At 41.6% G+C, this 20,243-nt stretch overlaps 2 protein-coding genes across 2 annotated transcripts; both read left to right on the forward strand.

The window, feature by feature from the left end:
• Window positions 1–7,749: 7,749 nt before the first annotated feature.
• Window positions 7,750–14,837, forward strand: csrp1a (cysteine and glycine-rich protein 1a). The gene is made up of 6 exons (XM_076275961.1): window positions 7,750–7,989; window positions 9,614–9,723; window positions 12,029–12,197; window positions 13,333–13,462; window positions 13,638–13,731; window positions 13,842–14,837. The coding sequence occupies exons 2-6, from the start codon at window positions 9,615–9,617 to the stop codon at window positions 13,916–13,918; spliced, it is 579 nt and encodes a 192-aa protein (XP_076132076.1). The 5' UTR covers window positions 7,750–7,989; window position 9,614; the 3' UTR covers window positions 13,919–14,837.
• A 3,985-nt stretch (window positions 14,838–18,822) lies between these two features.
• Window positions 18,823–19,215, forward strand: phlda3 (pleckstrin homology-like domain, family A, member 3). Its single transcript, XM_076276825.1, has one exon. It carries the CDS (start codon window positions 18,823–18,825, stop codon window positions 19,213–19,215), a length of 393 nt encoding a protein of 130 aa, XP_076132940.1.
• The last annotated feature ends 1,028 nt before the right edge of the window (window positions 19,216–20,243 follow it).

Here is a 20,243-nt window from a genome sequence, read left to right on the forward strand (position 1 = left end):
CAGCTTTCCTTACCAGCCTGTCAATTCGCCCCACATCCTTCTTCCTTGTGCTTCCTCCCCAGCATACTACTGCATAGAAGAGGTCGCTGGCAACAACAGACTGGTTGAACATCCTGAGGAGCTTACTGCACACATTGAAGGACCGCAGCCTCCTCAGGAAGTACAGCCTGCTCTGCCCTTTCTTGTAGAGTGCATCAGTGTTGGCTGACCAGTCCAGTTTATTGTCCAGGTGGAGACCCAGATACTTGTAGGTGCTAACCACCTCCACATTGACCCCATCAATGTGGACTGGTAGCAGAGTGGGCTTAGACCTGCGGAAATCCACCACCATCTCCTTGGTCTTTGAAGTGTTAAGTTGAAGATGATTGAGTTTGCACCATTGCACAAAGTCCTCCACCAGGCTCCTGTACTCCTCCTCCTGCCCGTTCCTGATACACCCCACAATTGCAGTATCATCAGAAAACTTCTGCATGTGGCATGACTCGGTGTTGTAGCAGAAGTCAAATGTGTACAGGGTGAACAGGACTGGAGAGAGCACAGTTCCCTGTGGCGCTCCGGTGCTGCAGATCACAGTGTCAGAGAGACAGTTCTTCAGTCTGACGAACTGTGGTCGCTCGGTCAGGTAATCTGTAATCCAGGTTACCAGGTGAGCGTCCACACCCATCTGCAAGAGCTTGTCTCCCAATCTGAGGGGCTGGATGGTGTTAAAAGCACTTGAGAAATCAAAGAACATGATTCTCACAGCACTTTTCCCCTTGTCCAGGTGGGAATGTGTCCTGTGTAGAAGATAAGTGATGGCATCGTCCACGCCCACTTTCTCCTGGTAAGCAAACTGTAGCGGGTCTAGTGCATGGCGTACCTGGGGTCTGAGCATGCCTAAGACCAATCGCTCCATTGTCTTCATCACATGTGATGTAAGAGCGACAGGTCTGTAGTCATTAAGCTCACTGGGGTGTGGCTTCTTAGGGACAGGGGTGAGACATGATGTCTTCCACAGTGTTGGAACTTGTCCAAGGTGTAGGCTCAAATTGAAGATGTGCTTCAGTGGCTCCCCTAGTTCAGCAGCACAGGCCTTGAGTAGCCTTGGGCACAGTCTGTCAGGCCCAGCTGCTTTATTGCTGCGCAATTTCTTAAGTTGGACTGTCACTTGATCTTTTGTAATGGTGAGGGGTGTAAGGGGAGGGGAGGGGGAGGGGTGCATCTGGGATCTGTGTGTCTGATGGCTGTTGACTGAGGTCGTTGTCACCTCATTGTTCGTGATCGCCATGTGGGGGAGGGGTGCAAAATCCAGTGATGGCGGGGGTACGATAGCCTGTGATGATGGAGGTGAGTGTTGCGCTGGTATTGAGGGGGTGTGAGGGTGGGGGCTGGGGGATGGTGGACAGACCACCGCCATTGGAGCTGGAGCAGGGCAGTCAAACCTGTTGTAGAAGTGGTTCAACTGGTTCGCCTTGTCCAGGTCCCCCTCCACAGAGCTGCTGTTCTTCTTCAGGCCAGTGATAACCTTCATGCAGTCTCATGTCTCCTTCAAGTTGTTTTCCTGCAGCTTCTGTTCCACCTTCTTTCTGTAATCCTCCTTAGCTTCCTTCAGCTTGAATTTGAGTTCCCCTTGCACGCGCCTCAGCTCTGCTATGTCCCCCTCTCTGAACGCCATCTTTTTCCTGTTGAGAAGGGTCTTGACATTGCTGGTTATCCAAGGCTTGTTGTTGGGAAAGCAGCGTACAGTTCTGATGGGAACAACAATGTCCATGCAGAAGTTCAGGTAGTTAGTTGTGCACTGTGTGACCTCCTCCAAGTCCTCTCCATTCTGTAACACACTCCAGTCAGTACACTCGAAGCAGTCTCTCAGAGCCTCATCCACTTCGGGTGTCCACTTCCTGAAGGTGCGTGTGGGAACTGGTAGCCTCTGTACTTTGGGCTTGTACATTGGCTGGAGATGAATGAGGTTGTGGTCTGACTTTCCCAGTGGGGGGAGGGGGTTTGCACTGTATGCATCCCTCACGTTTGCATACATGAGGTCTATTGTCCTGTTTTTCCTTGTAGGGCAGTCAACATACTGGTAAAAATTTGTGAGTGTGGAATCCAGTGTTATGTGATTGAAGTCGCCAGAGATCACAAAAAAGTCGTCAGTGTGTTGGGTTTGAAGCCTTGCGATTGTGGAGTGGATGACGTCACACGCTGTATCCGGAAGAGCTCGAGGTGGAACGTAAACACAGACAGCAATTGCGTGCGAGAACTCCCTCGGCATGTAGTACGGACGGAGACTAACCGCTAATAACTCCACATCCTTATATTAACATGCTAGCTACAAATGTGTTGAAGCCCAGTTGACCGGCTATTTAAAGGGACACCAGGCAAGCCTGCTGCTTTTTCTCTACGAAACTCCCCCTCGCTCGGTCTGAAGCTCTTTTCCTTTTCTTTGTGTCTTCTGTCAAGGGTTTTCGCTGCTTCTTCGCCGGCTCTGCCATACACACGTTTGCAACAATCTCTAGCGTTTCGTTAGCCTGCCTGCTTCGGTCGGCGGGTAGGATACACTGAACTTGCAAGCAGGATATTCTTTCTACAGGCAATAGGGGCGGGCGAGAGAGTCTTCACTCGCCCTGTAATGAGTCATTTAACCATATACCGACTTAAGAAGATGAGTAACTAACACGAAAACATTACCTGGTGTCCCTTTAACTAGGCTACTCTGTTAACATTACCTATTTCAGCCATAGCAAATTTCACATTACCAAGCTGACATATCTACAATATACTCTGTTCAATCATTAAACTAGCTTCAGCTCACATAAATGTTCCAGACTATCTTCTAGTTTAGCTAGGATAATTATTTTGATCAATGTCCATGATTTTTACCTCAAAAGCTAACTACCAAGGAAATCTCCTTCCTGGCTATGGTTAAATTAATTTGCAACATGAATAATATTATGTAATTATGTAATAATATTGTTTGTTCATAGTCAATCTGTTTACCTGTTAGAATATGTCGGTTGAAATGCTCTCTACATTGTGCGTACTGTGGCCTGTAGCAACAACTCTCTAAAGCAGGGTTTTTTCAACCAGCGGTGGTATTGCAGGTGGTCTGTGAAAATGGTCTAGGGGGGTCACCTGTGGACAATTCTGTGCTGTGAAGAAATGAAATTAGCCACAAATCTCATGAAATAACAACTAATAACTGAATAATACAGCGACAACAAAGAAATGAATTGGGATACATAAAAAATGAATATTTTGATGTTTTGTTTACCTTGACCTTTACATAAATGCATTTTCTTGAACTCTGGTGGTTTCAAAGTTATCAGATACAGAATAGGCACCCAAAAGTTAGTGGGAAATGACACCTTAAGTGTTTTTCTACTGTGTTTGGTTCCAACGTGGGGCACTTTTGAATATTATTGGCGGCCATCTTGGATTTGACCTCTCCCGGGCCTCAGAGGTCAAATTTGACTTCCCTCCCAATCTGAAAATAAACCTTATGGTATAACCTAACTATGGTAGAAGTTTCATGTTTCTTTCAAAAAGTGCACAATTCCCCTTGATTTGAGGGCTTAACCGCTGTACTACAAGGGTATGGTTTTGTCAATATGACGCTGCATCACCTTGGCAACCTAGGGCAGCCGTGGCCTACTGGTTAGTGCTTCGGACTGGTAACCGGAGGGTTGCCGGTTTGAACCTCGACCAGTAGGCACGGCTGAAGTGCCCTTGAGCAAGACTAATAGGGCTGCACGATATTAGGAAAACATGCGATATGCGATAACATTATTGAGTACTGCGATAACGATATAACTTGCGATATTTAAATATTTAATGTTTTTCTCCATTCTTCTTCCTGCTAACATAGACTGTAGGGTTGGGGGGGGGGGGGGGGGTAAATGTATAATTACAGAAATAAATGTATAATTTTCTACATAAACAATATAAATATACTGCTCAAAAAAATTAAGGGGACACTTCAATCATACACTGGATTGGTGCTCTGACTGTTTGGTTCTGAGCATAAGAAAAACTTTTTAAGGCGAGTGTTTTATTTTGCAAGAACTGTCAGACATTCTGTGAATGTAGTTTGAGAATGGAGAGAAGGGTGGAAGGTTTCAAAAAATGGGTTTTAACAATTGTGAAAAACTGTAAGTGTTCCTTTAATTTTTTTGAGCAGTATATTATGTAGCCTAGGCTTTATATGGCCTGATTAAAGTGGACAGCTAAGATACCTACTGACTAGGCTATCGAAGTTGTGTGGAAGAGTGCTCCAAGAAAATTCTCGTAAAAGACGGATAGACAGCCAATCTGAATACTTGTGCACCAACCAGCGGAATATTCCACATTGCCAGCCTTCGCTGGGCCTAGCAAAAAAAGCTAGGCCTACTTAAGCTATATCGCGGCGGTCACTCATCTAAAATCTTAAGTAGCCCAGTCTGTAACCTCATACGCTGCGCATCCCACGTTATTAGGCTACCGGCATGCCGACTACGAGGGCAGCGGAACGTGAACGTAAGTGGCTGCGATCGCACAGTCCAGGCTAACGAAGTAGGCTAAACAACTTTTACAAATAACGAATCCTGATTACCTCTCTGCTGCTGTCTGGGCCTTTGCTAAATGCAAATCATGAAATACAAGCCTTACAGTGAAAGATAGATAGGCTATCTTCTGATCCTATAACAACAACGAAAGAAATTGTTTATTTTAACACGGTGGAGAAGTGCGCATTTGGCGCTGTGTTTGTAATACGTCGTCCTTTATAAAACCAAAATATTTCCATATAACAGACGTGCTTTTCCTTTAGTCACCAATTCCTCTTCACCTGTAGCCTACATCGCTTGACTCACTATCTTCAGCCATCACGACTTAGCTCCTGCCTCAATACCTAAAACACCACACACCTAAACTGGTAGGGGACGGGCTTCTAGGGCTGCATGACAGCATCGGTTTGGTAAAATATGTTGACATTCAGAATGTGAATACATCATAGACTGTAGGCCATGGAATGCGTACGGCACAGAAAATGTATCAAAATGTATCGAAAATTAAGTAATCTTTGCGGTATGTCCATCGCAAGCGTTGATATCGCGATAACGATAGATTTTATATATATCGTGCAGCCCTAGTGGGGAATTGGGGAATATCAGCCTGGACACACCCACCTAGCATCTCCTTTCAGTGGGGTTTTACCATAACCTGGGAGAACCCAGACAAACCTGTTAGGGAATTTGAATTTGCTCTGAGACTGCAGGTCTGCCTGGAAAAGATCCAATTGACGCTCGTTCATGTTTTATGACTTCAAGGGCATAAGAAGTAGTGAAATCAAACTTACATCTGTGCATTAAACTCTTACCAAGTTGTTTCAGAAGTGCAACAAACATATATTTCTTGTTAACAAAGGTAAAATGCAGTCTACTCAATTCCAAAAAAAATACACGGCCCTCTGTTTTTGGTGATTCGGAAACAGATGGATCAATGGGAATGGGATCCTTTCCACACCGACATGCAGAGCAAATTTGTTTGATTTGTTTAGTTTGATAACAGGTTTGCCTGGGTTCACCCAGCCTATAGTTTTACCAGGTTAAAGCGATGGTTCGGAGTAATTTCACCCTAGGGTCCTTTGCACCATGACCCCGAGCCAAACACCCTGTTTTCCTTTGTTTTATCTCTTATCATTCAGGGCATTATTAGTGGGGTAATTTACAAGATAAAAGTTGGTTCCATTACGCCTGCAGAAACTCATTAGTTTCTGACAGCGCTACTCGACCAGGGTTCGACCAAGGGAAAACAGGTTCTGGGAGGGTGTTTGGCTCGGGGTCATGGTGCAAAGGAGGGTGAAATTCACCCTTCGATAAGTCCCGCCCTCCTTAGTTACTGTTGCTATGCCTGACAAGCTTTAGCACCCTGCACGTCTATTACATAGGGGGAGAACCGGGACTTTTCAATTAAATGTAATTTACAAAGACATCGTACCACACTGAAAGCTAATATTTTGTCACTAGCAACCTACATCTGTCCTCTGTCAAATACAGTTGGAATTTCATCTCTGAACAAAACCGTTCATGAGTTATTTAAGCAGAAGTCGAATGTGCGTTTTGTTTCATTCGACTCTCCTGGCCAGAATGAATGGAACAGGCATGGGGGACAAAAGAAACATACCATTTAAGCTATGTACTTCCCACATCTTCAATATTTGACAACATATCATGAATGGTACTTCAAATAGGTGTTATTTTAAATAGATTGCTGATGGGCTATACATCTTGGTGAACGTCTGTTAACAACTTCTTGCCATTATTGTGAAGCGTGTATCTCGCGGTTATGAAAATATCATGCAATATGCCATTTTTTATAGTTAGAACAATATGTGTTCCTAATTATATCATGATTCTATAGTGTAACATGTTATTTCACTGTGTCTTTACGTGGGTTAGGGCACCACACATCCAAATAAGTGCCCTTCATGACCCACAGGCCTTCAGACTTCACAGGTTAACATGGCAAAACTCGAAAAGCTTGTCAGACCTCCCGTGCCTAGTGACGCGTTGCTGAGCCACGATTGGCCTGTGGCGGTTTTCGGGTGTGGCTTAGCGAAGGGTGAATTACTCCGAACCATAGCTTTAAGGGAATAGAGAGCCAAAGTCACGCCCCTTCCGTTAGCCACCATGGGACCCATCTTTTGAAAAATTATTATCTTTTAAATTCACACACATCATATCGGAAATTCATGGCAGAATTCGAACGGGACCAAAACCATTCTCTCCATTGACTCCCATAATTTTTCGAAATATAGGTCCCATGGACCGGAAGTAGAAGGGCGTGACTTTGGCTCTCTATGTAGGGAAGTAGGGGAGTTTTGTTATTTCATCAATATTAATGCTTAACAGCTGGAAACTGTTTATGAATACCAAAACGAATGTAGAGTAGTATACAGTATGTTGGCTTGTATCTGAGCATTTTGTCCCACAGATGCCTCACTATCTTTGTACTCTCTAAACTGTGTTTTTTTGAATAATTTTTGAAGATGCTCCTCATCTGTTTTATTTAAAAGACATGTCCATAACACTTCACTGACACTACTGGTCTGTATACTGCTGCACAACTCTCAGCAGTATACAGACCATTCAATCACAAGACATAAAACTCTGTAGTGTGAGTCACTAGATGACCTGACAGATAAAAGAATGGCCCATAGCTCAGGCACAGTTCACTCTGTTCTCTCTCCCTATTGGCCAAGACAATTCAGAGAGCATCAAATGGCTGACTAGTTTTGCTTGACCTTTCTAAGAGCCTTCAAGCATGACAGTGTGAAGGTCACAGCAATCACTTTCAGACCTCTACCAAAATGTTTACAACCTGTATTCAGTCAGAGGGGAATAGATTAAATATCGACCATCTTAAACCCATCACTCAGTCCAGTCGCTGGATTAAAAAATTACAACATCCTCTCATGACAGGAAGCACTTAAACTGCTTAAATTTTAATGAACCCGCCCCTTTCATAGCCTGATGATTTCATAAAGGAAACACTGCAAGCCTGCTAATGCCCATATTTGTCTTTAGTGTGAATGGTTAGCCAATAGCAGGCAGTCACAATACATATGGCCCCGCTGACCCAGGCCAGAAGCAGAGTTTCACCACAGCTAACAGAGTACAGGCTGACTTCCTCCACCCTCTCTCTCTCTCTCCCCCCCTTCTCTCGCTCTCCACCCCCCATCCCCCCACCCTCTCTCTCACTTTGTCTCTCTCTCTCTCTCTGTCACTCGCCCACTCTCACTCACACCGCACTCTCCTGCACACATACTCATTTCCACTTGGGAGCTCCACCCATCATTTCGCTGGTTCAGATCTCTCACGTAGCCTCAAACCACTTGTTCAGTTCTCAAACTGTTCCGTTAGGACGCAAACTTACGTTCTCTTCCCTGCAAACATCTGGAATCTCATCTGGAGTTCTGCTCTGGTGCTGCTGCTGCTGTTGAGTTTGTTTCATCTGCCAAGAAAAGACAATTTGCAGGTAAAGAAAAAATGTTCATCACCTAGAAGCATCATCTTTCGTTGTGTGCTTTCTTTCTTCTTATTATTCCCAATTTGCTATAATCTTGGTTGAGCAGAAGTAATCTCAGAGGTGCAACAGTTCTCACATACTGTTTTGCACTGTACCATTTAACACTTACAGGTTTGTGTAATATGGTAGTGTAACAGACTCAACTCTTCCTGTATGTATGCAGCCTTTTAGTACATTGGTACAACCCAATTGAAAACAAAGATGTTGTATTGTATAACAACATCAATTTACAGATGTGGAATAATGGCATTCTGTGGTATTCAGGGTGGTACCCTATGCTCTGTGTGGAAAAGGATGCCTCCCACATTGCAAATTTTACTTTTCTTGAACCTATGTTTTTCAGCCATACAGTCAACACTTCTGTGTTGTGATGGCATCCATAACTTGGATGGAGTACATACAATGTGCTGTTATGAGGAGGGGAAACCGTATAACTTATAACTAAGGTTTAAACTGTTTGAGCAATGGTGAGTAGGGAGGCATTTATCTAGCTTGTCTCATAGTGTGGCTCTGTCTGAGTGCCACACCATCATGGAATGGGACACCATGTAAAATCTTAAAGCTACACGAAATGTTTAGTCTGGCCATGTCGAAAGCATGCAGGAATGCACCCTCTAACCTCAAAGCAAACTCAGACAGTTATACTCTACTTAGCCTTTTCTTGTGAAGGGTTTCCTTCTCTGATAATGTGGAAAATCAAATCATACAGGATTTATTGATATATATAGAATGGAGTTAAAGTAGTCAAGTTATGAGAAAGGAAAACTTTTACTGTACTTAAGTTTACTGCACTACTCTCTGACTATAGTCATGTTTCTCCAGAATTCATTAAGAGAGATGACTAATGACAGGGTAGGGGAGATATCTCTATTACTTATGTTGCACTTCTAAGGAAATACACAGCCCAAAAACGAACCCATCTTGAGTCATGAGTCAGGGCGCTCCAGCAGCCTGGTATTTGCAGTAATCCACAGGAAAAGAGAGGAGGCTGGACTGTGACTGTGGTAAATGCCCAGAACCCTGTAGACAGAAAGCAACAGGAGTATCAAGAATGAAGGGAATCCAAGCATTCCACAGTAATGATGTGTGATGCCAGAGCGAGCGGTTTACAAACTTTTGACCATATTAGTACAGAATGAGCAACAATTAACATTTGTGGTCCATGATTATATTTTTTTATTTTGAATGAAAGGAAATAACAGTCAAATGTACATAAACATTACCATTTTATGTCTATTCATTCTTATTAAATCATGTAATATTACGTATTTGGCACTGAGTAACTAACTTGAATATTTGACGAACCATAATTACAAAACAGCTTTGTCTTTCTGGACAAAAATGCTGTATTTCTCATGACAGAAAAAGACTGCAGACGCTACATCATCAGCTGTACCACAACTATGCTTAAATGTGGCAATATACATAGGGGCATGACTGGGATGCAATCCTGGGGTGGGCTTCAACTTTGAGAAAGCTATACAGAAGGAATGTTGATGGTTGGACTGGACTTGGAATGGATCTGACTGCACACTTGTACAGCCCTAAATTGTATTTTTATCCCTCTGTGCAGGATGCCTTTTGGGGGTGGAAACAAGTGTGGTGCCTGTCAGAAGACCGTGTACTTTGCAGAGGAAGTGCAGTGTGATGGGAGGAGCTTCCACAAGAGCTGCTTCCTGTGCAGTAAGTCCACTCCAAACGGCAGCACAGACCAATCACTTAAGAGCAGACATGTTGATAAAGCTCAACATAATGACATGTTGCCAAACGCCAAATGCCTTTCAGGTCAATCAAATGAATGAACATACTTTAGCTGAAGTGGGCGGAGGTGTTTCCCTCTACATTTTCAAGGAGAGCTGCATTAGACAAATATTTAATTGTCATTTAATCAAGCTAGGTGAAAGCCTGACTGAAGGCTCTTAACCTGAAGCCTATTTGTTATTAGTTAGACCACAGCACATGAAAGAAACTCACTAACTAAACATAAGGGCAGCAACAAACTTCCAGTTCCTCAGAGAGAAGGAGCGTTATGACCTTTGTATCAGAAGGGAAGCATTGATTCTAGAATGTTTGTTTGTGCTTTAGTTTGTTGAGTTTGATTTGTAGTAATCTCCCTTCTTACATAACAATGTCACAAGGGTGTCAAAAACATTCACTCTTTTGCGAGTGTGTGTGTGTGTGCGAGGGTGTGTGTGTGTGTGAGGGTGTGTGTGTGTGTGTGTGTGTGTGAGAGAGAGAGTGTGTGTGTGTGTGAGGGTGTGTGTGTGTGTGTGTGCTGTTTCCATGCCAGTCTGCCCTCTGACTGAGAGGACACCACACTAGGCCCAACAACAACACACCCGTCGTAACTGCCCTTATTAATGTGGAGAATTATCTGATATGATTTTACGCAGATCACTGTTTTTTTTCTATTTGGTAACAACCATCAAGAGAGCCTTCAAACAGGCGATACAAAGACAAAGGCCAAACAATTAGCAAAGTACGGTTCCATATCAGTAGTTGTAGGAAGCATGTTTATTTGGAAGAGACGATAGTTCTTGTACCCTTGAACAAGGGGTGTAGTGGTAAAATAAGAGGTAGGTAAACTATGAATTCTGTGATCACGGTAAGGTGGACTGCGCCGCGCGGTATCAGATTTTTAGAAAAGGCATTCAGAACCTGTTAGATGATGGTCAACAAGCTAACTGTCCATGCTATCGCTGTTATAGGGCCAACGAAAGTTGAACAACAAGCTAAACTAGTGTGCTTCTTTTTAAACTGAACTGCGTGTTTCCTTTGCGTGCTATGAAGGCATGGCTTTACAGTGGCAACCGGATGATAAGCGGGATAACGGCCTTTGAGGTGTGTCCAGTTATACGGAATTAATGGACTCGGGCGGAGTCCGGGCAGAGTCCGCTGCGCGTCGGAGAGTTCTTTGCCCCTCGCCCTCGTCCATTAATTCCATATAACAGGACACCTCAAAGGCCGTTATCCCTTACTTAGCCTCCACTACATCCCTGCCTTTAACCTGTAAAAACTCATGATAGATAGCCAAACTGCTTTAATCTACTGTATTATTCCAAAGATTTGATTCCTAATGGAACTTGTAAAGTGGAATCAAATAAAGTATATACAGTGTGTGTGTGTGTGTGTGTGTGTGTGTGTGTGTGTGTGTGTGTGTGTGTGAGATAGAGAGAGAGAGAAAGAGAGAGAGATGTTTACACTGTATAACTACAACTTCAAACAGCAAACACATAATGCCACCATGTGGTCAGACACAGACATTGCATTTATTTAGGGCTGCCCTGTGTGTGAGCTTGATTAGGAATACATTCCAGACAGAAGGCCTGGGGTTGGTGCATTCCAGACTCCCTAATGTGAGGGTAATAGAGCTGAATCCCCCTCAACTGCAACCCCCCCCCCCCCCCCAACACTTGAATTAGCTCTGACAGGAGAGCAATGAAAATGTTCAGATGAAGAATAGGGGAAAAAAGTAATTTTCTCAGTTACTTTCCAAAAATCTCCAATGCACCCGAGTTTGAGAATTCCTGGCAAGTGCTGGCAACATGTGTTTCTGTTGATATTTTGGTGTAATCAGGGGCTCTCTGAGATCTGATAAGTTCAGCCTCCTTATAAGGAAGTGCTGGTAGTCTACTCTACCCTGAGGAATGTGGTGGACATGCATTCTGTGAATTCTCCCAACCACACCCACTTCCCTCAGTGTCTCTAGCTATGCTGATCAACAAGGTATGAAACAGCACCATCTAAAGCTAAACTAACTGCCATCTCAAGCATTGATTTTAATGGTGTCAGTCAAGACACACTTTTTAAATAAGTAAATAGCAATTTTCTTTCATTCTGAAAACCTATCCATCATGTAGATATATTGATACAGTATATCTTTATTTTCAAGGATTCTTTGCCATCATATGGGAAATAATTGGTATAAATGTATTAAATGTTTTACTCTAAAGTGATTCAAGGTTAATTCATTTCTTCCTTGACACAGTGGTATGTAGGAAGAATCTGGACAGCACTACAGTAGCTGTACATGAAAATGAGGTCTACTGCAAGTCCTGCTACGGCAAGAAGTATGGGCCAAAAGGCTATGGCTACGGAGGAGGAGCTGGAACCCTAAGCATGGACAAAGGAGAGTCGCTCGGGATCAAGCACGACGAGTAAGAGCTCTCTTGAGTCCAAAATAGATTTTGATCATTAGTGGGTTTGCATATTAACACATGCACAGTAGTAACTAATATGTCTTCCCATTTTCCTCAATGAAAGAAATGTGACACTGCTGAACAGATTGTAAATTATGTACAACCCCAAAACAGAAAAAGTTGGAATTTGTGAAACACACTCAGCACACAGTGAACACACAGTGAGGTGAAGTACACACTAATCCCGGCGCAGTGAGCTGCCTGCAACAACAGCAGCGCTCGGGGAGCAGTGAAGGGCACTTCAGCCGTGCCTACTGGTCGAGGTTCGAACCGGCAACTCTCCGGTTACAAGTCCGAAGCGCTAACCAGTAGGCCACGGCTGCCCCCTATTATCCAACCTACAGTATCCAACTTGTTTTAGTTCTCAGTTCGATATCCAACATCTATGATGGTGTGGAGGAGCATTAGTACCTACAGCATGGGCATTTGGCAAAGCACAATCAATTCTGAATGATTTCAGAATTTTTTGAGCAACATATTGAGCAACATATTCTGCCATCCAGGCAATGTCTTTTCCAGGGAAGACCTTGAATATTTCAGGAAAACAATGCCAAAATGAATTCTGCACATATTTAAATAGTATTTCTCCATAGAGAAAGAGTCCAGGTGCTAAGATGGCCATGTATTCTGCAGTCCAGAATTGTAAAATTAGGTGCATAATGGAGTGTGAAATCCTATATCGGGGAGTTACTTCCCGACACTTCATTCTCAAAACTCTAGCAAATTGTCTCCTCAGTTCCTAAACATTTGTAAAACTTTTTTTGAAACATGTTGCTGGCATGAAATTCAAAATTAACATATATGTTCCATGAAATAGTCCAAATTTTTGATATGTTGTCTATGTCTTTTTTGCTGCTAAATATGGGTTTACGAGACTTGTATATTATCACATTCTGTTTTTATTTGCATTTTACACAACATCCCAACTTTTTCTGTTTTGGGGTTGTATTATGCTTTGTAAGCTATAATACCCTGGTAATACTACTACTACTACTACTAATACTACTACTACTACTACTAATAATAATAATAATAATAATAATAATAATTTTGACTAAAACTAAATTAATGTCTATGTCCCCCTCTTCCACAGGCAAGGTGAACACCGCCCCACAAATAACCCAAATCCATCCAAATTTGCTCAAAAGTTTGGGGGCTCGGATAGCTGTCCCCGATGTGGCAAGGCTGTCTACGCAGCTGAGAAAATCATTGGTGCTGGCAATGTAAGTGTCCAGGGTGCCATGTTTTGTTTATAACAAGCCTGCACTACTTTGTGTGGTTTGGCTAGGCATCTAATATAAACTAAACATAAACATTTATTGAGCAGCTCCGTAAATAGACCATGGGCTGTCTGAGGTTGTGATAACCAGTCTAACAGTAATATCCTATCCTCCAAAGGCCTGGCACAAGAGCTGCTTCCGCTGTGCAAAGTGTGGCAAAGGTCTAGAATCCACAACTCTAGCTGACAAGGATGGAGAAATATATTGCAAAGGTACTGTCCACCACACAACTGTACCCATTTCTCAGTTGAAGGAGGCATCATCTGAGATATGATGCAATATTTTTGCCGTGCATAACAGATTTTTTTTATATGTCATGCAGGATGCTATGCCAAAAACTTTGGACCTAAAGGCTTTGGCTATGGCCAAGGAGCCGGAGCATTGGCACACGCTCAGTAGATCCCCGGGGGGAAAGTTCACCATGAGGATATCACATCCAACGCAAAGCCACAGTCATTTTCTATTTCACTAAAAATTCAAGTTCATTTCTATGAATGACATTTCCTTCCCTTTGCTGTTATGGGACCAATGACATTTGAAGGGTTTTTAAAAGTGTTAGTTCTTTGTTATGCTCTCCTTGTTTTTAGTTTATTTGGCTGCTAACAGTGGTTGTTTGCTGCAAAAACCACGCCATGATTGTCAACCACATTCCAGCTTTTAGCAGTAACAGTAACATTCCAGCTTTTCAGTAACCTATCCAATAACCAATATTAAAGCATGTGCTGCACTTACAGTATCTAATGCACAACATACTTCACATCATTCCATAGCATATGATTGAGACATGGGCAAAATAACCTATGTAGTGTCCTTATGAAACCATTATGCTGTACTCTATAGATAGTTAGGCCTATTGTTACATTATGGGAATATGAATATTAAATATAAAATATTAAATATGAATATGAAACCGTCACAAAAATGAAAACTATCTTGTATGCTGAAATTTCAACAAATACATACAATACTCTTGTGCATAAAGGCCTTTTGACCTTGTCCAATCAAGGCTATCTTCCCATCAGGAAGTAAAACTGTTCGCAAATATTTTGTGATGACATTCCATTCATATCACTCGAATGACTCTACACATACACATATCAGACCTCATGATCACACTATGCTAAATATGTGACTTTTATAACATGGTAAAACACCTCTTTCACTTTCACTTGAGATTCTCTGCCTTGATAATGAAGCCCAACAGATCAGAAGACATCCAGAGAATTCCTATTTCTTATTTGTGCAACATGCTCTGTCATATCATGCACCATAGCTCATCTTTGTCTTTTAATGTTGAAAAATAAATGTAAAAAAATGCTTTTTTGAGTTATTGCTCTCCATTTTCTATATAAGAATCAGAATACTTTTATTGCCAAGTTTTTTTTTTCTTTTTCCACACGAAAAAATGAAAGAACAAGGAATTTGACCTGGTGAAATGTAAAGAGAGATGTAGTTAAACAGGGAACTTTTATATACAAGCCGTCTTTCTTTTAAAGGTGCATTTCGTATTACAATGTATTTTGTACCACCTGCAGCTCGCTTGGTTCAAGTCAACACCAGTCTTCTTGTTTCTATGCCCTAATGAAGGCCAATATGGCAGTAACTCGTAGGCCCATGTGCTTTTAACCAGTTCTTGCCATGATATATTAAAGGCTTTTTTTATAGTTTTTCAACCTCAGAGTGCCTCTGCAAATTCTTTTTTCTTTGGATTCTCACTTCTTCCATCGCAGAAGAGCACCTGAGCAAGGAATTATTTGAAGTCTCCTGAGCGCCCTAAGCCCTTTTGTATCTTCTCAACATCAGGCTGTTTTTAAAATCCTTGCCCCGCAGATTTGTACTGCACTAAAAGCATTACTTAAAGGTAAAACATTGGTCTATGCACCATATATGACATATGTCCCATATCAAAAGTATGCAGCACATCCAGACACTGATTATGACTGTATGAGTATAGGCAGAGTATAGTGGAAGAGGAGGAGGAGGATGAGGAAGAGGGGGAGGGTTCCCACATGTGACTGAATATAATAGTTGCGAAAGAGCCACAGGACTTCAGCCAAATCTCCTATTAACATCTGCCTCCTACACACATTCCAACTGCCAGGGAACATGAAGCAAAAATATTTATGTTTAAACAGAGAGCTGAGCTTAATGCAAGACAGCCACCCTCCACTGTTTTAAGTCCATGAAAAATGGGTGTCTGAAATATACTTTAGCAAGGCAAGAAAATCTTGTTACGGCACTTTTTTTATGTGACTGAAAACTTCATGAAAATACCCACATAACGCTTACTCAAGCAAAACTAATAAAACATGTCCCACTGCATTTGTAAAATCTAGATATTACAGTACATTGGCCGATTGCTGACCCCAAAAATACAGTTAATAGAGGGCAGCTAGAAACTATCCACATATACAGATGACTCACGGCAGAAAATTCACTTTTATCAACACTAATTTAACTGCTTTATTGTAAGCTGTATGTCAGTTTCATGACAAGAATAAATAACATAATATAATAATAATAGTAATAATAATAGTAATAAATATATATTATATAATAATAAATAAATAACCTAACATTCTTGCAACTCCCATCAATATTATCTTGTCTTGTGACCTATTCTATGAGTTCCCTGGACAAAGTATTGCCAACGTTGTGTATATTCATTGTTATCAATATGTTTCACTTGAAAAACATACATTCACCCATGCCACTATGCATCATCACTTTAGATAGGGTTAGAGATATGGCAACAAGCGAAGTTTAGAAAAACACATACAGTAGAGGATAAAGATGGATTCTGAACATTAAACACATTAACTTCGGTCCTTTACAATGATTTGAAGTGTGCATAACACATAAAAGGCCCATCCAGAAATCCATATGTAATGAGGCGCCCTTCTTATCACACACAATTCTAACTGAGAAAGTTTCACACGGAAAAAGAAGATATGACTAGATGTACCGCATAGCGGTACAAAATATGACCGCCGCTCAGTCCTGTACATCCTCTATAATAAATCACGCTTGTCAATTTGTCTCCATCTCCTACTCCATCCCCCCTTGCAACTTTTGTGTATGCTTGTATGTGTGTGCCTGTGTGTGTGCGTGCATGTGTGCCTGCGTGCTTGTGTGTGTGCGTGTGAGTGTGTGTGTGCCTGTGTGTGTGTTTGTGTGTGGATGTGTGTGTGTCTGTGTGTGTGGATGCATGTGTGTGTGTGTGCATGTGTGTTTGTGTCTGTCAATTTGCTGATATATTGGCCGATAGTCATTTTTAACACAATGTAAAAAAGTTCTCCCATAACAAGGTTCTAATCAAGATGGGGTATTATGTATTTGAATAGGCCTATCAAGTTTCCTAATGAAAGGCTCTTCATATACAGTAATTTACTTTTTTTAGGAAATAAAAGAGTGTATATAGAAATACTAGTAATAATGAAAGAGGTCTTTGTTCTGTGATAACCACATTGCCAAAAACCACATTGTGAGCAGTTTATGCTTAATGACTTCCTTTATGCAAGCAAAACATTTTACAAGTATGATCAGTTACTTTACTGTATTTTACTTTTAGCCTTTGTAGCCTAAACCATGCTCTTGTTTACTTGAAACACCTTTGTTGAAATGCAATAAATTGAAGACTGAAACTAGGGAGTAGTCTAGTGGGTGTTTGGGAATGAGAATTAGCTCAGATGCTCACATATATTTAGTGCAGACTTTTTGTGATCTTACTGTAATGCAACATTTTACAAAGCACTGACAGGGCCACCAAGGACTGTGAACGAGTCAACAGCAGAAAAACCTATTTAACAAGCAGAAATGTCCCAGCCCGGTGTTTAGGATGCATTCTTCCATGTATATCTTCCATCAGAAAAAAACATTGCATTGGCGTTGTGGTTAATTAACCTAGTTCCTGTCAGTATGGTCAGAAAAGAATGGAATGACAGTCGAAAAAGACAATTACAGTGCTGTTATCAATTTACTCGGTATACGTGTTTATGTTTCACAAATACACCAACAATCAAACTAGCCTCCAACCAATGCTAACGTAAACATTATTTTACCTATGGATGCATTATGCATGTGCCGGGGGGGGGTATGGGTGCCCTTTTGATTGGCCATTTAAATGATCAATGCTTCGTAAAATTACACATGAACATTTACACATTTACGTGTGAATCAATTATTCGAGAATAAAAACATTTATAAATAAAATAAATAATATAGTAGTAAAGTTGGTAGCCTCGTCTACCTGTGCTGCTGCCGGTAGGTGACGTCATAGGCTATCAACGTTACCTTTCAATTTTGCCTGCCTGCAAGATGCGCATTGTATTGTTGTTGTTGTGCGTCTGTGCATATGGATGTGAGTGTGTGTGCATGCGTGCATGTGTATGTGTGCATGTGTGTGTGTGCGTGTGTGTTTATGTGTGCGTGTGTATGTTTGTGAGAGAGAGTGTGTGAGACAGTCCTGCCTTTTAGCTCCTCTCATCATCCTCTCATCATCCATCCACCATCTACAGGCCGATGGGTGTACAGTCACTAAATGTAGACATACATTCATTTATTTTATATGGATGAAATTCCACGAGACTTGACATACCCCCAGAGGATGTCAGGTTAATCATACACATGAAATATGGTGCAGTTCAGAACATCTCAACTGAAGATTGCATATTTTATTTTTTTACCGGGAGGGTGTAAATCATCATCCTTGGTATCCTTGGTGCCACCATTCAGGTAGTTATTTAAGAAAAACTTGGTGGGATACTTGCCCACCAATCATGTGCCCCGGCGTTGATCCTGGGAATCGTTTACCAAAAATTCAGGAAGTAGCGGCGATCATAATTAAGTCTTACCTTCATAGACATATCTTCTTTTGTGAATGAACACATTGTGGATCTCTGTGAGACAACACCGCCCTTTTTCCGAGCAGTGCCATATAAACATAAGACTGTGTAGATGACATCACGGTCTGGGGGGCTGGATCTGCAGTAACAGGAGAAGTCAAGTGAGCCTGCCTGAACAAGTAGAAACATGTCCAGCACATCCGACGGATCAGGTTGTCTACAGTTTAAGTTATAATAACCATATTTGTTTACCATGTTGCAGAACACGTTGTGCGGGGAACGACATGATGAAAGTTAATTCGACATAATTTAAAAAAAATGCTTAGACGTACTGTTTCGTGACCTCTGAATAACTCCATACCTCAGCATTTATAGTTATTTCAGACTCATACCATCGTTGGAATGTAAGTGCCATATTTTACGCTTTACATGTCTGATAAAATGAACTCAAGTAAAGTGATGAAGGACGGATACCTGGAGAAAAGGAGCAACGGGCTGCTTCAGCTTTGGAAGAAAAAGCGTTGTCTCATGACAGAAGACGGACTGCACTTATTTGACTACAAGCGCAAGGACAGGAACGCTGGACCGGGATTGAAGGAGAAAAATATACTCTTTGAACACATGGAAACGGTGGACTGCGTGGAACACAAACGCGGTCTTGTGTACTTCACTATCGTGATGTCTGGAGGCAAGGAGATCGATTTCAGGTGTCAGCAAGAAGGTACCGCCTGGAATGCTGAGATAGCCCTGGCTTTGGTGCGCTTCAAAAACCGCGTCGCTGTTCAAACGGGGAGGAACCGGTATCTGTCACACCAGAGCAGTAGCGAGGAGGATTTCATAAGCTCCGAATAAATATGAAAGTTATCTAAAAGATAGGTATGCTACCCCCGAATAGTTCTTCATTTGTAATGCACAATATAAATGGCTTATCTAGCTGGTGGCACTATATTGATCTGAGTCGCTTTGGATATGCGCTAAATTCTACTATTTGAATTACATGCTGTGTAGATGGGTACTGTTTATGGACTTAGAAAGTATCTCCAGGCAGACAGTCCAAAGACATACCACAGTCAAATTAATTGAAAATAAGTCAAAAATGAAAGTGTGTATGTTACAGTAGTTCTGTGTCAGGATCAGATCATGGTAGCCTACATCAGAACAGTATGATGTGGCTTTCATAATTTCTCCTCTGTCAGGTTACACATCTGTAACACATCTATTTCGTGTTTCCAAACCCACAGACCCAGACTCAATTGATGTGACCACTCAAACCCACGGATTCTCCCACAACAGATCTGGGATGTGGTCCAGACATGCATAAGGGATCCAGACAAAAGTGGAGTTAGAGGATGGACAAAGGAAACAGCTAATAAAAGCTGGAGAGATTATTCTTTTTTTGTACAGGTTTACTTAAAAAAAAACTAAAGGATAAATTATGGTTGCCAAGCTCCCTTCGCACTCTCATTGGAAATTAACAGTGAACAACCAGTGGTTTATCACTTTATTTTACCCTGAAGTACATTTATGTTATTTCAAGACAAGCTTTATATGGATAGGAAAATTGCACATATGTCTTCCGTTAAAATAGTGTTACACATTTTGTGTGTCTGTTGTTTTTTTAAGAATATTTGTTATTGATGAAGTAATCAATGGATTTTGGTTGCAATATGCTATGTAATGAAGGTATGTACTCTGATTTATTTACTCATGCTGTGGAAACGCTGGTGCTGCTTTTTATGTTTTGACCGTACATTTTCAGGAGTTACAAGCTTGTCTCTGAATATTGTCAAAGAACCACAAAGTCACTCTCACAGAGAGAAGACTCATTATACTTGGACTGAAATGTTTGGACTGAAATGCTGTGCATGGTTCACATAGCG

The sequence above is a fragment of the Alosa pseudoharengus genome, unplaced genomic scaffold (genome assembly GCF_046254945.1).
Source record: "Alosa pseudoharengus isolate Yale_2024_CS ecotype anadromous, Long Island Sound unplaced genomic scaffold, YU_APseudo_1.1 YU_APseudo_1.1_scf_9, whole genome shotgun sequence".
In the NCBI taxonomy this organism is placed as follows: domain Eukaryota; kingdom Metazoa; phylum Chordata; class Actinopteri; order Clupeiformes; family Clupeidae; genus Alosa; species Alosa pseudoharengus.

Coding starts and splice junctions, on each gene's coding strand:
- phlda3 (XM_076276825.1), top strand. CDS start 18,823: ATGAAGGACGGATACCTGGAGAAAAGGAGCAACGGGCTGCTTCAGCTT.
- csrp1a (XM_076275961.1), top strand. CDS start 9,615: ATGCCTTTTGGGGGTGGAAACAAGTGTGGTGCCTGTCAGAAGACCGTG. Junction 12,198..13,332: donor CTCGGGATCAAGCACGACGA/GTAAGAGCTCTC, acceptor CCTCTTCCACAG/GCAAGGTGAACACCGCCCCA. Junction 13,732..13,841: donor TGGAGAAATATATTGCAAAG/GTACTGTCCACC, acceptor TATGTCATGCAG/GATGCTATGCCAAAAACTTT.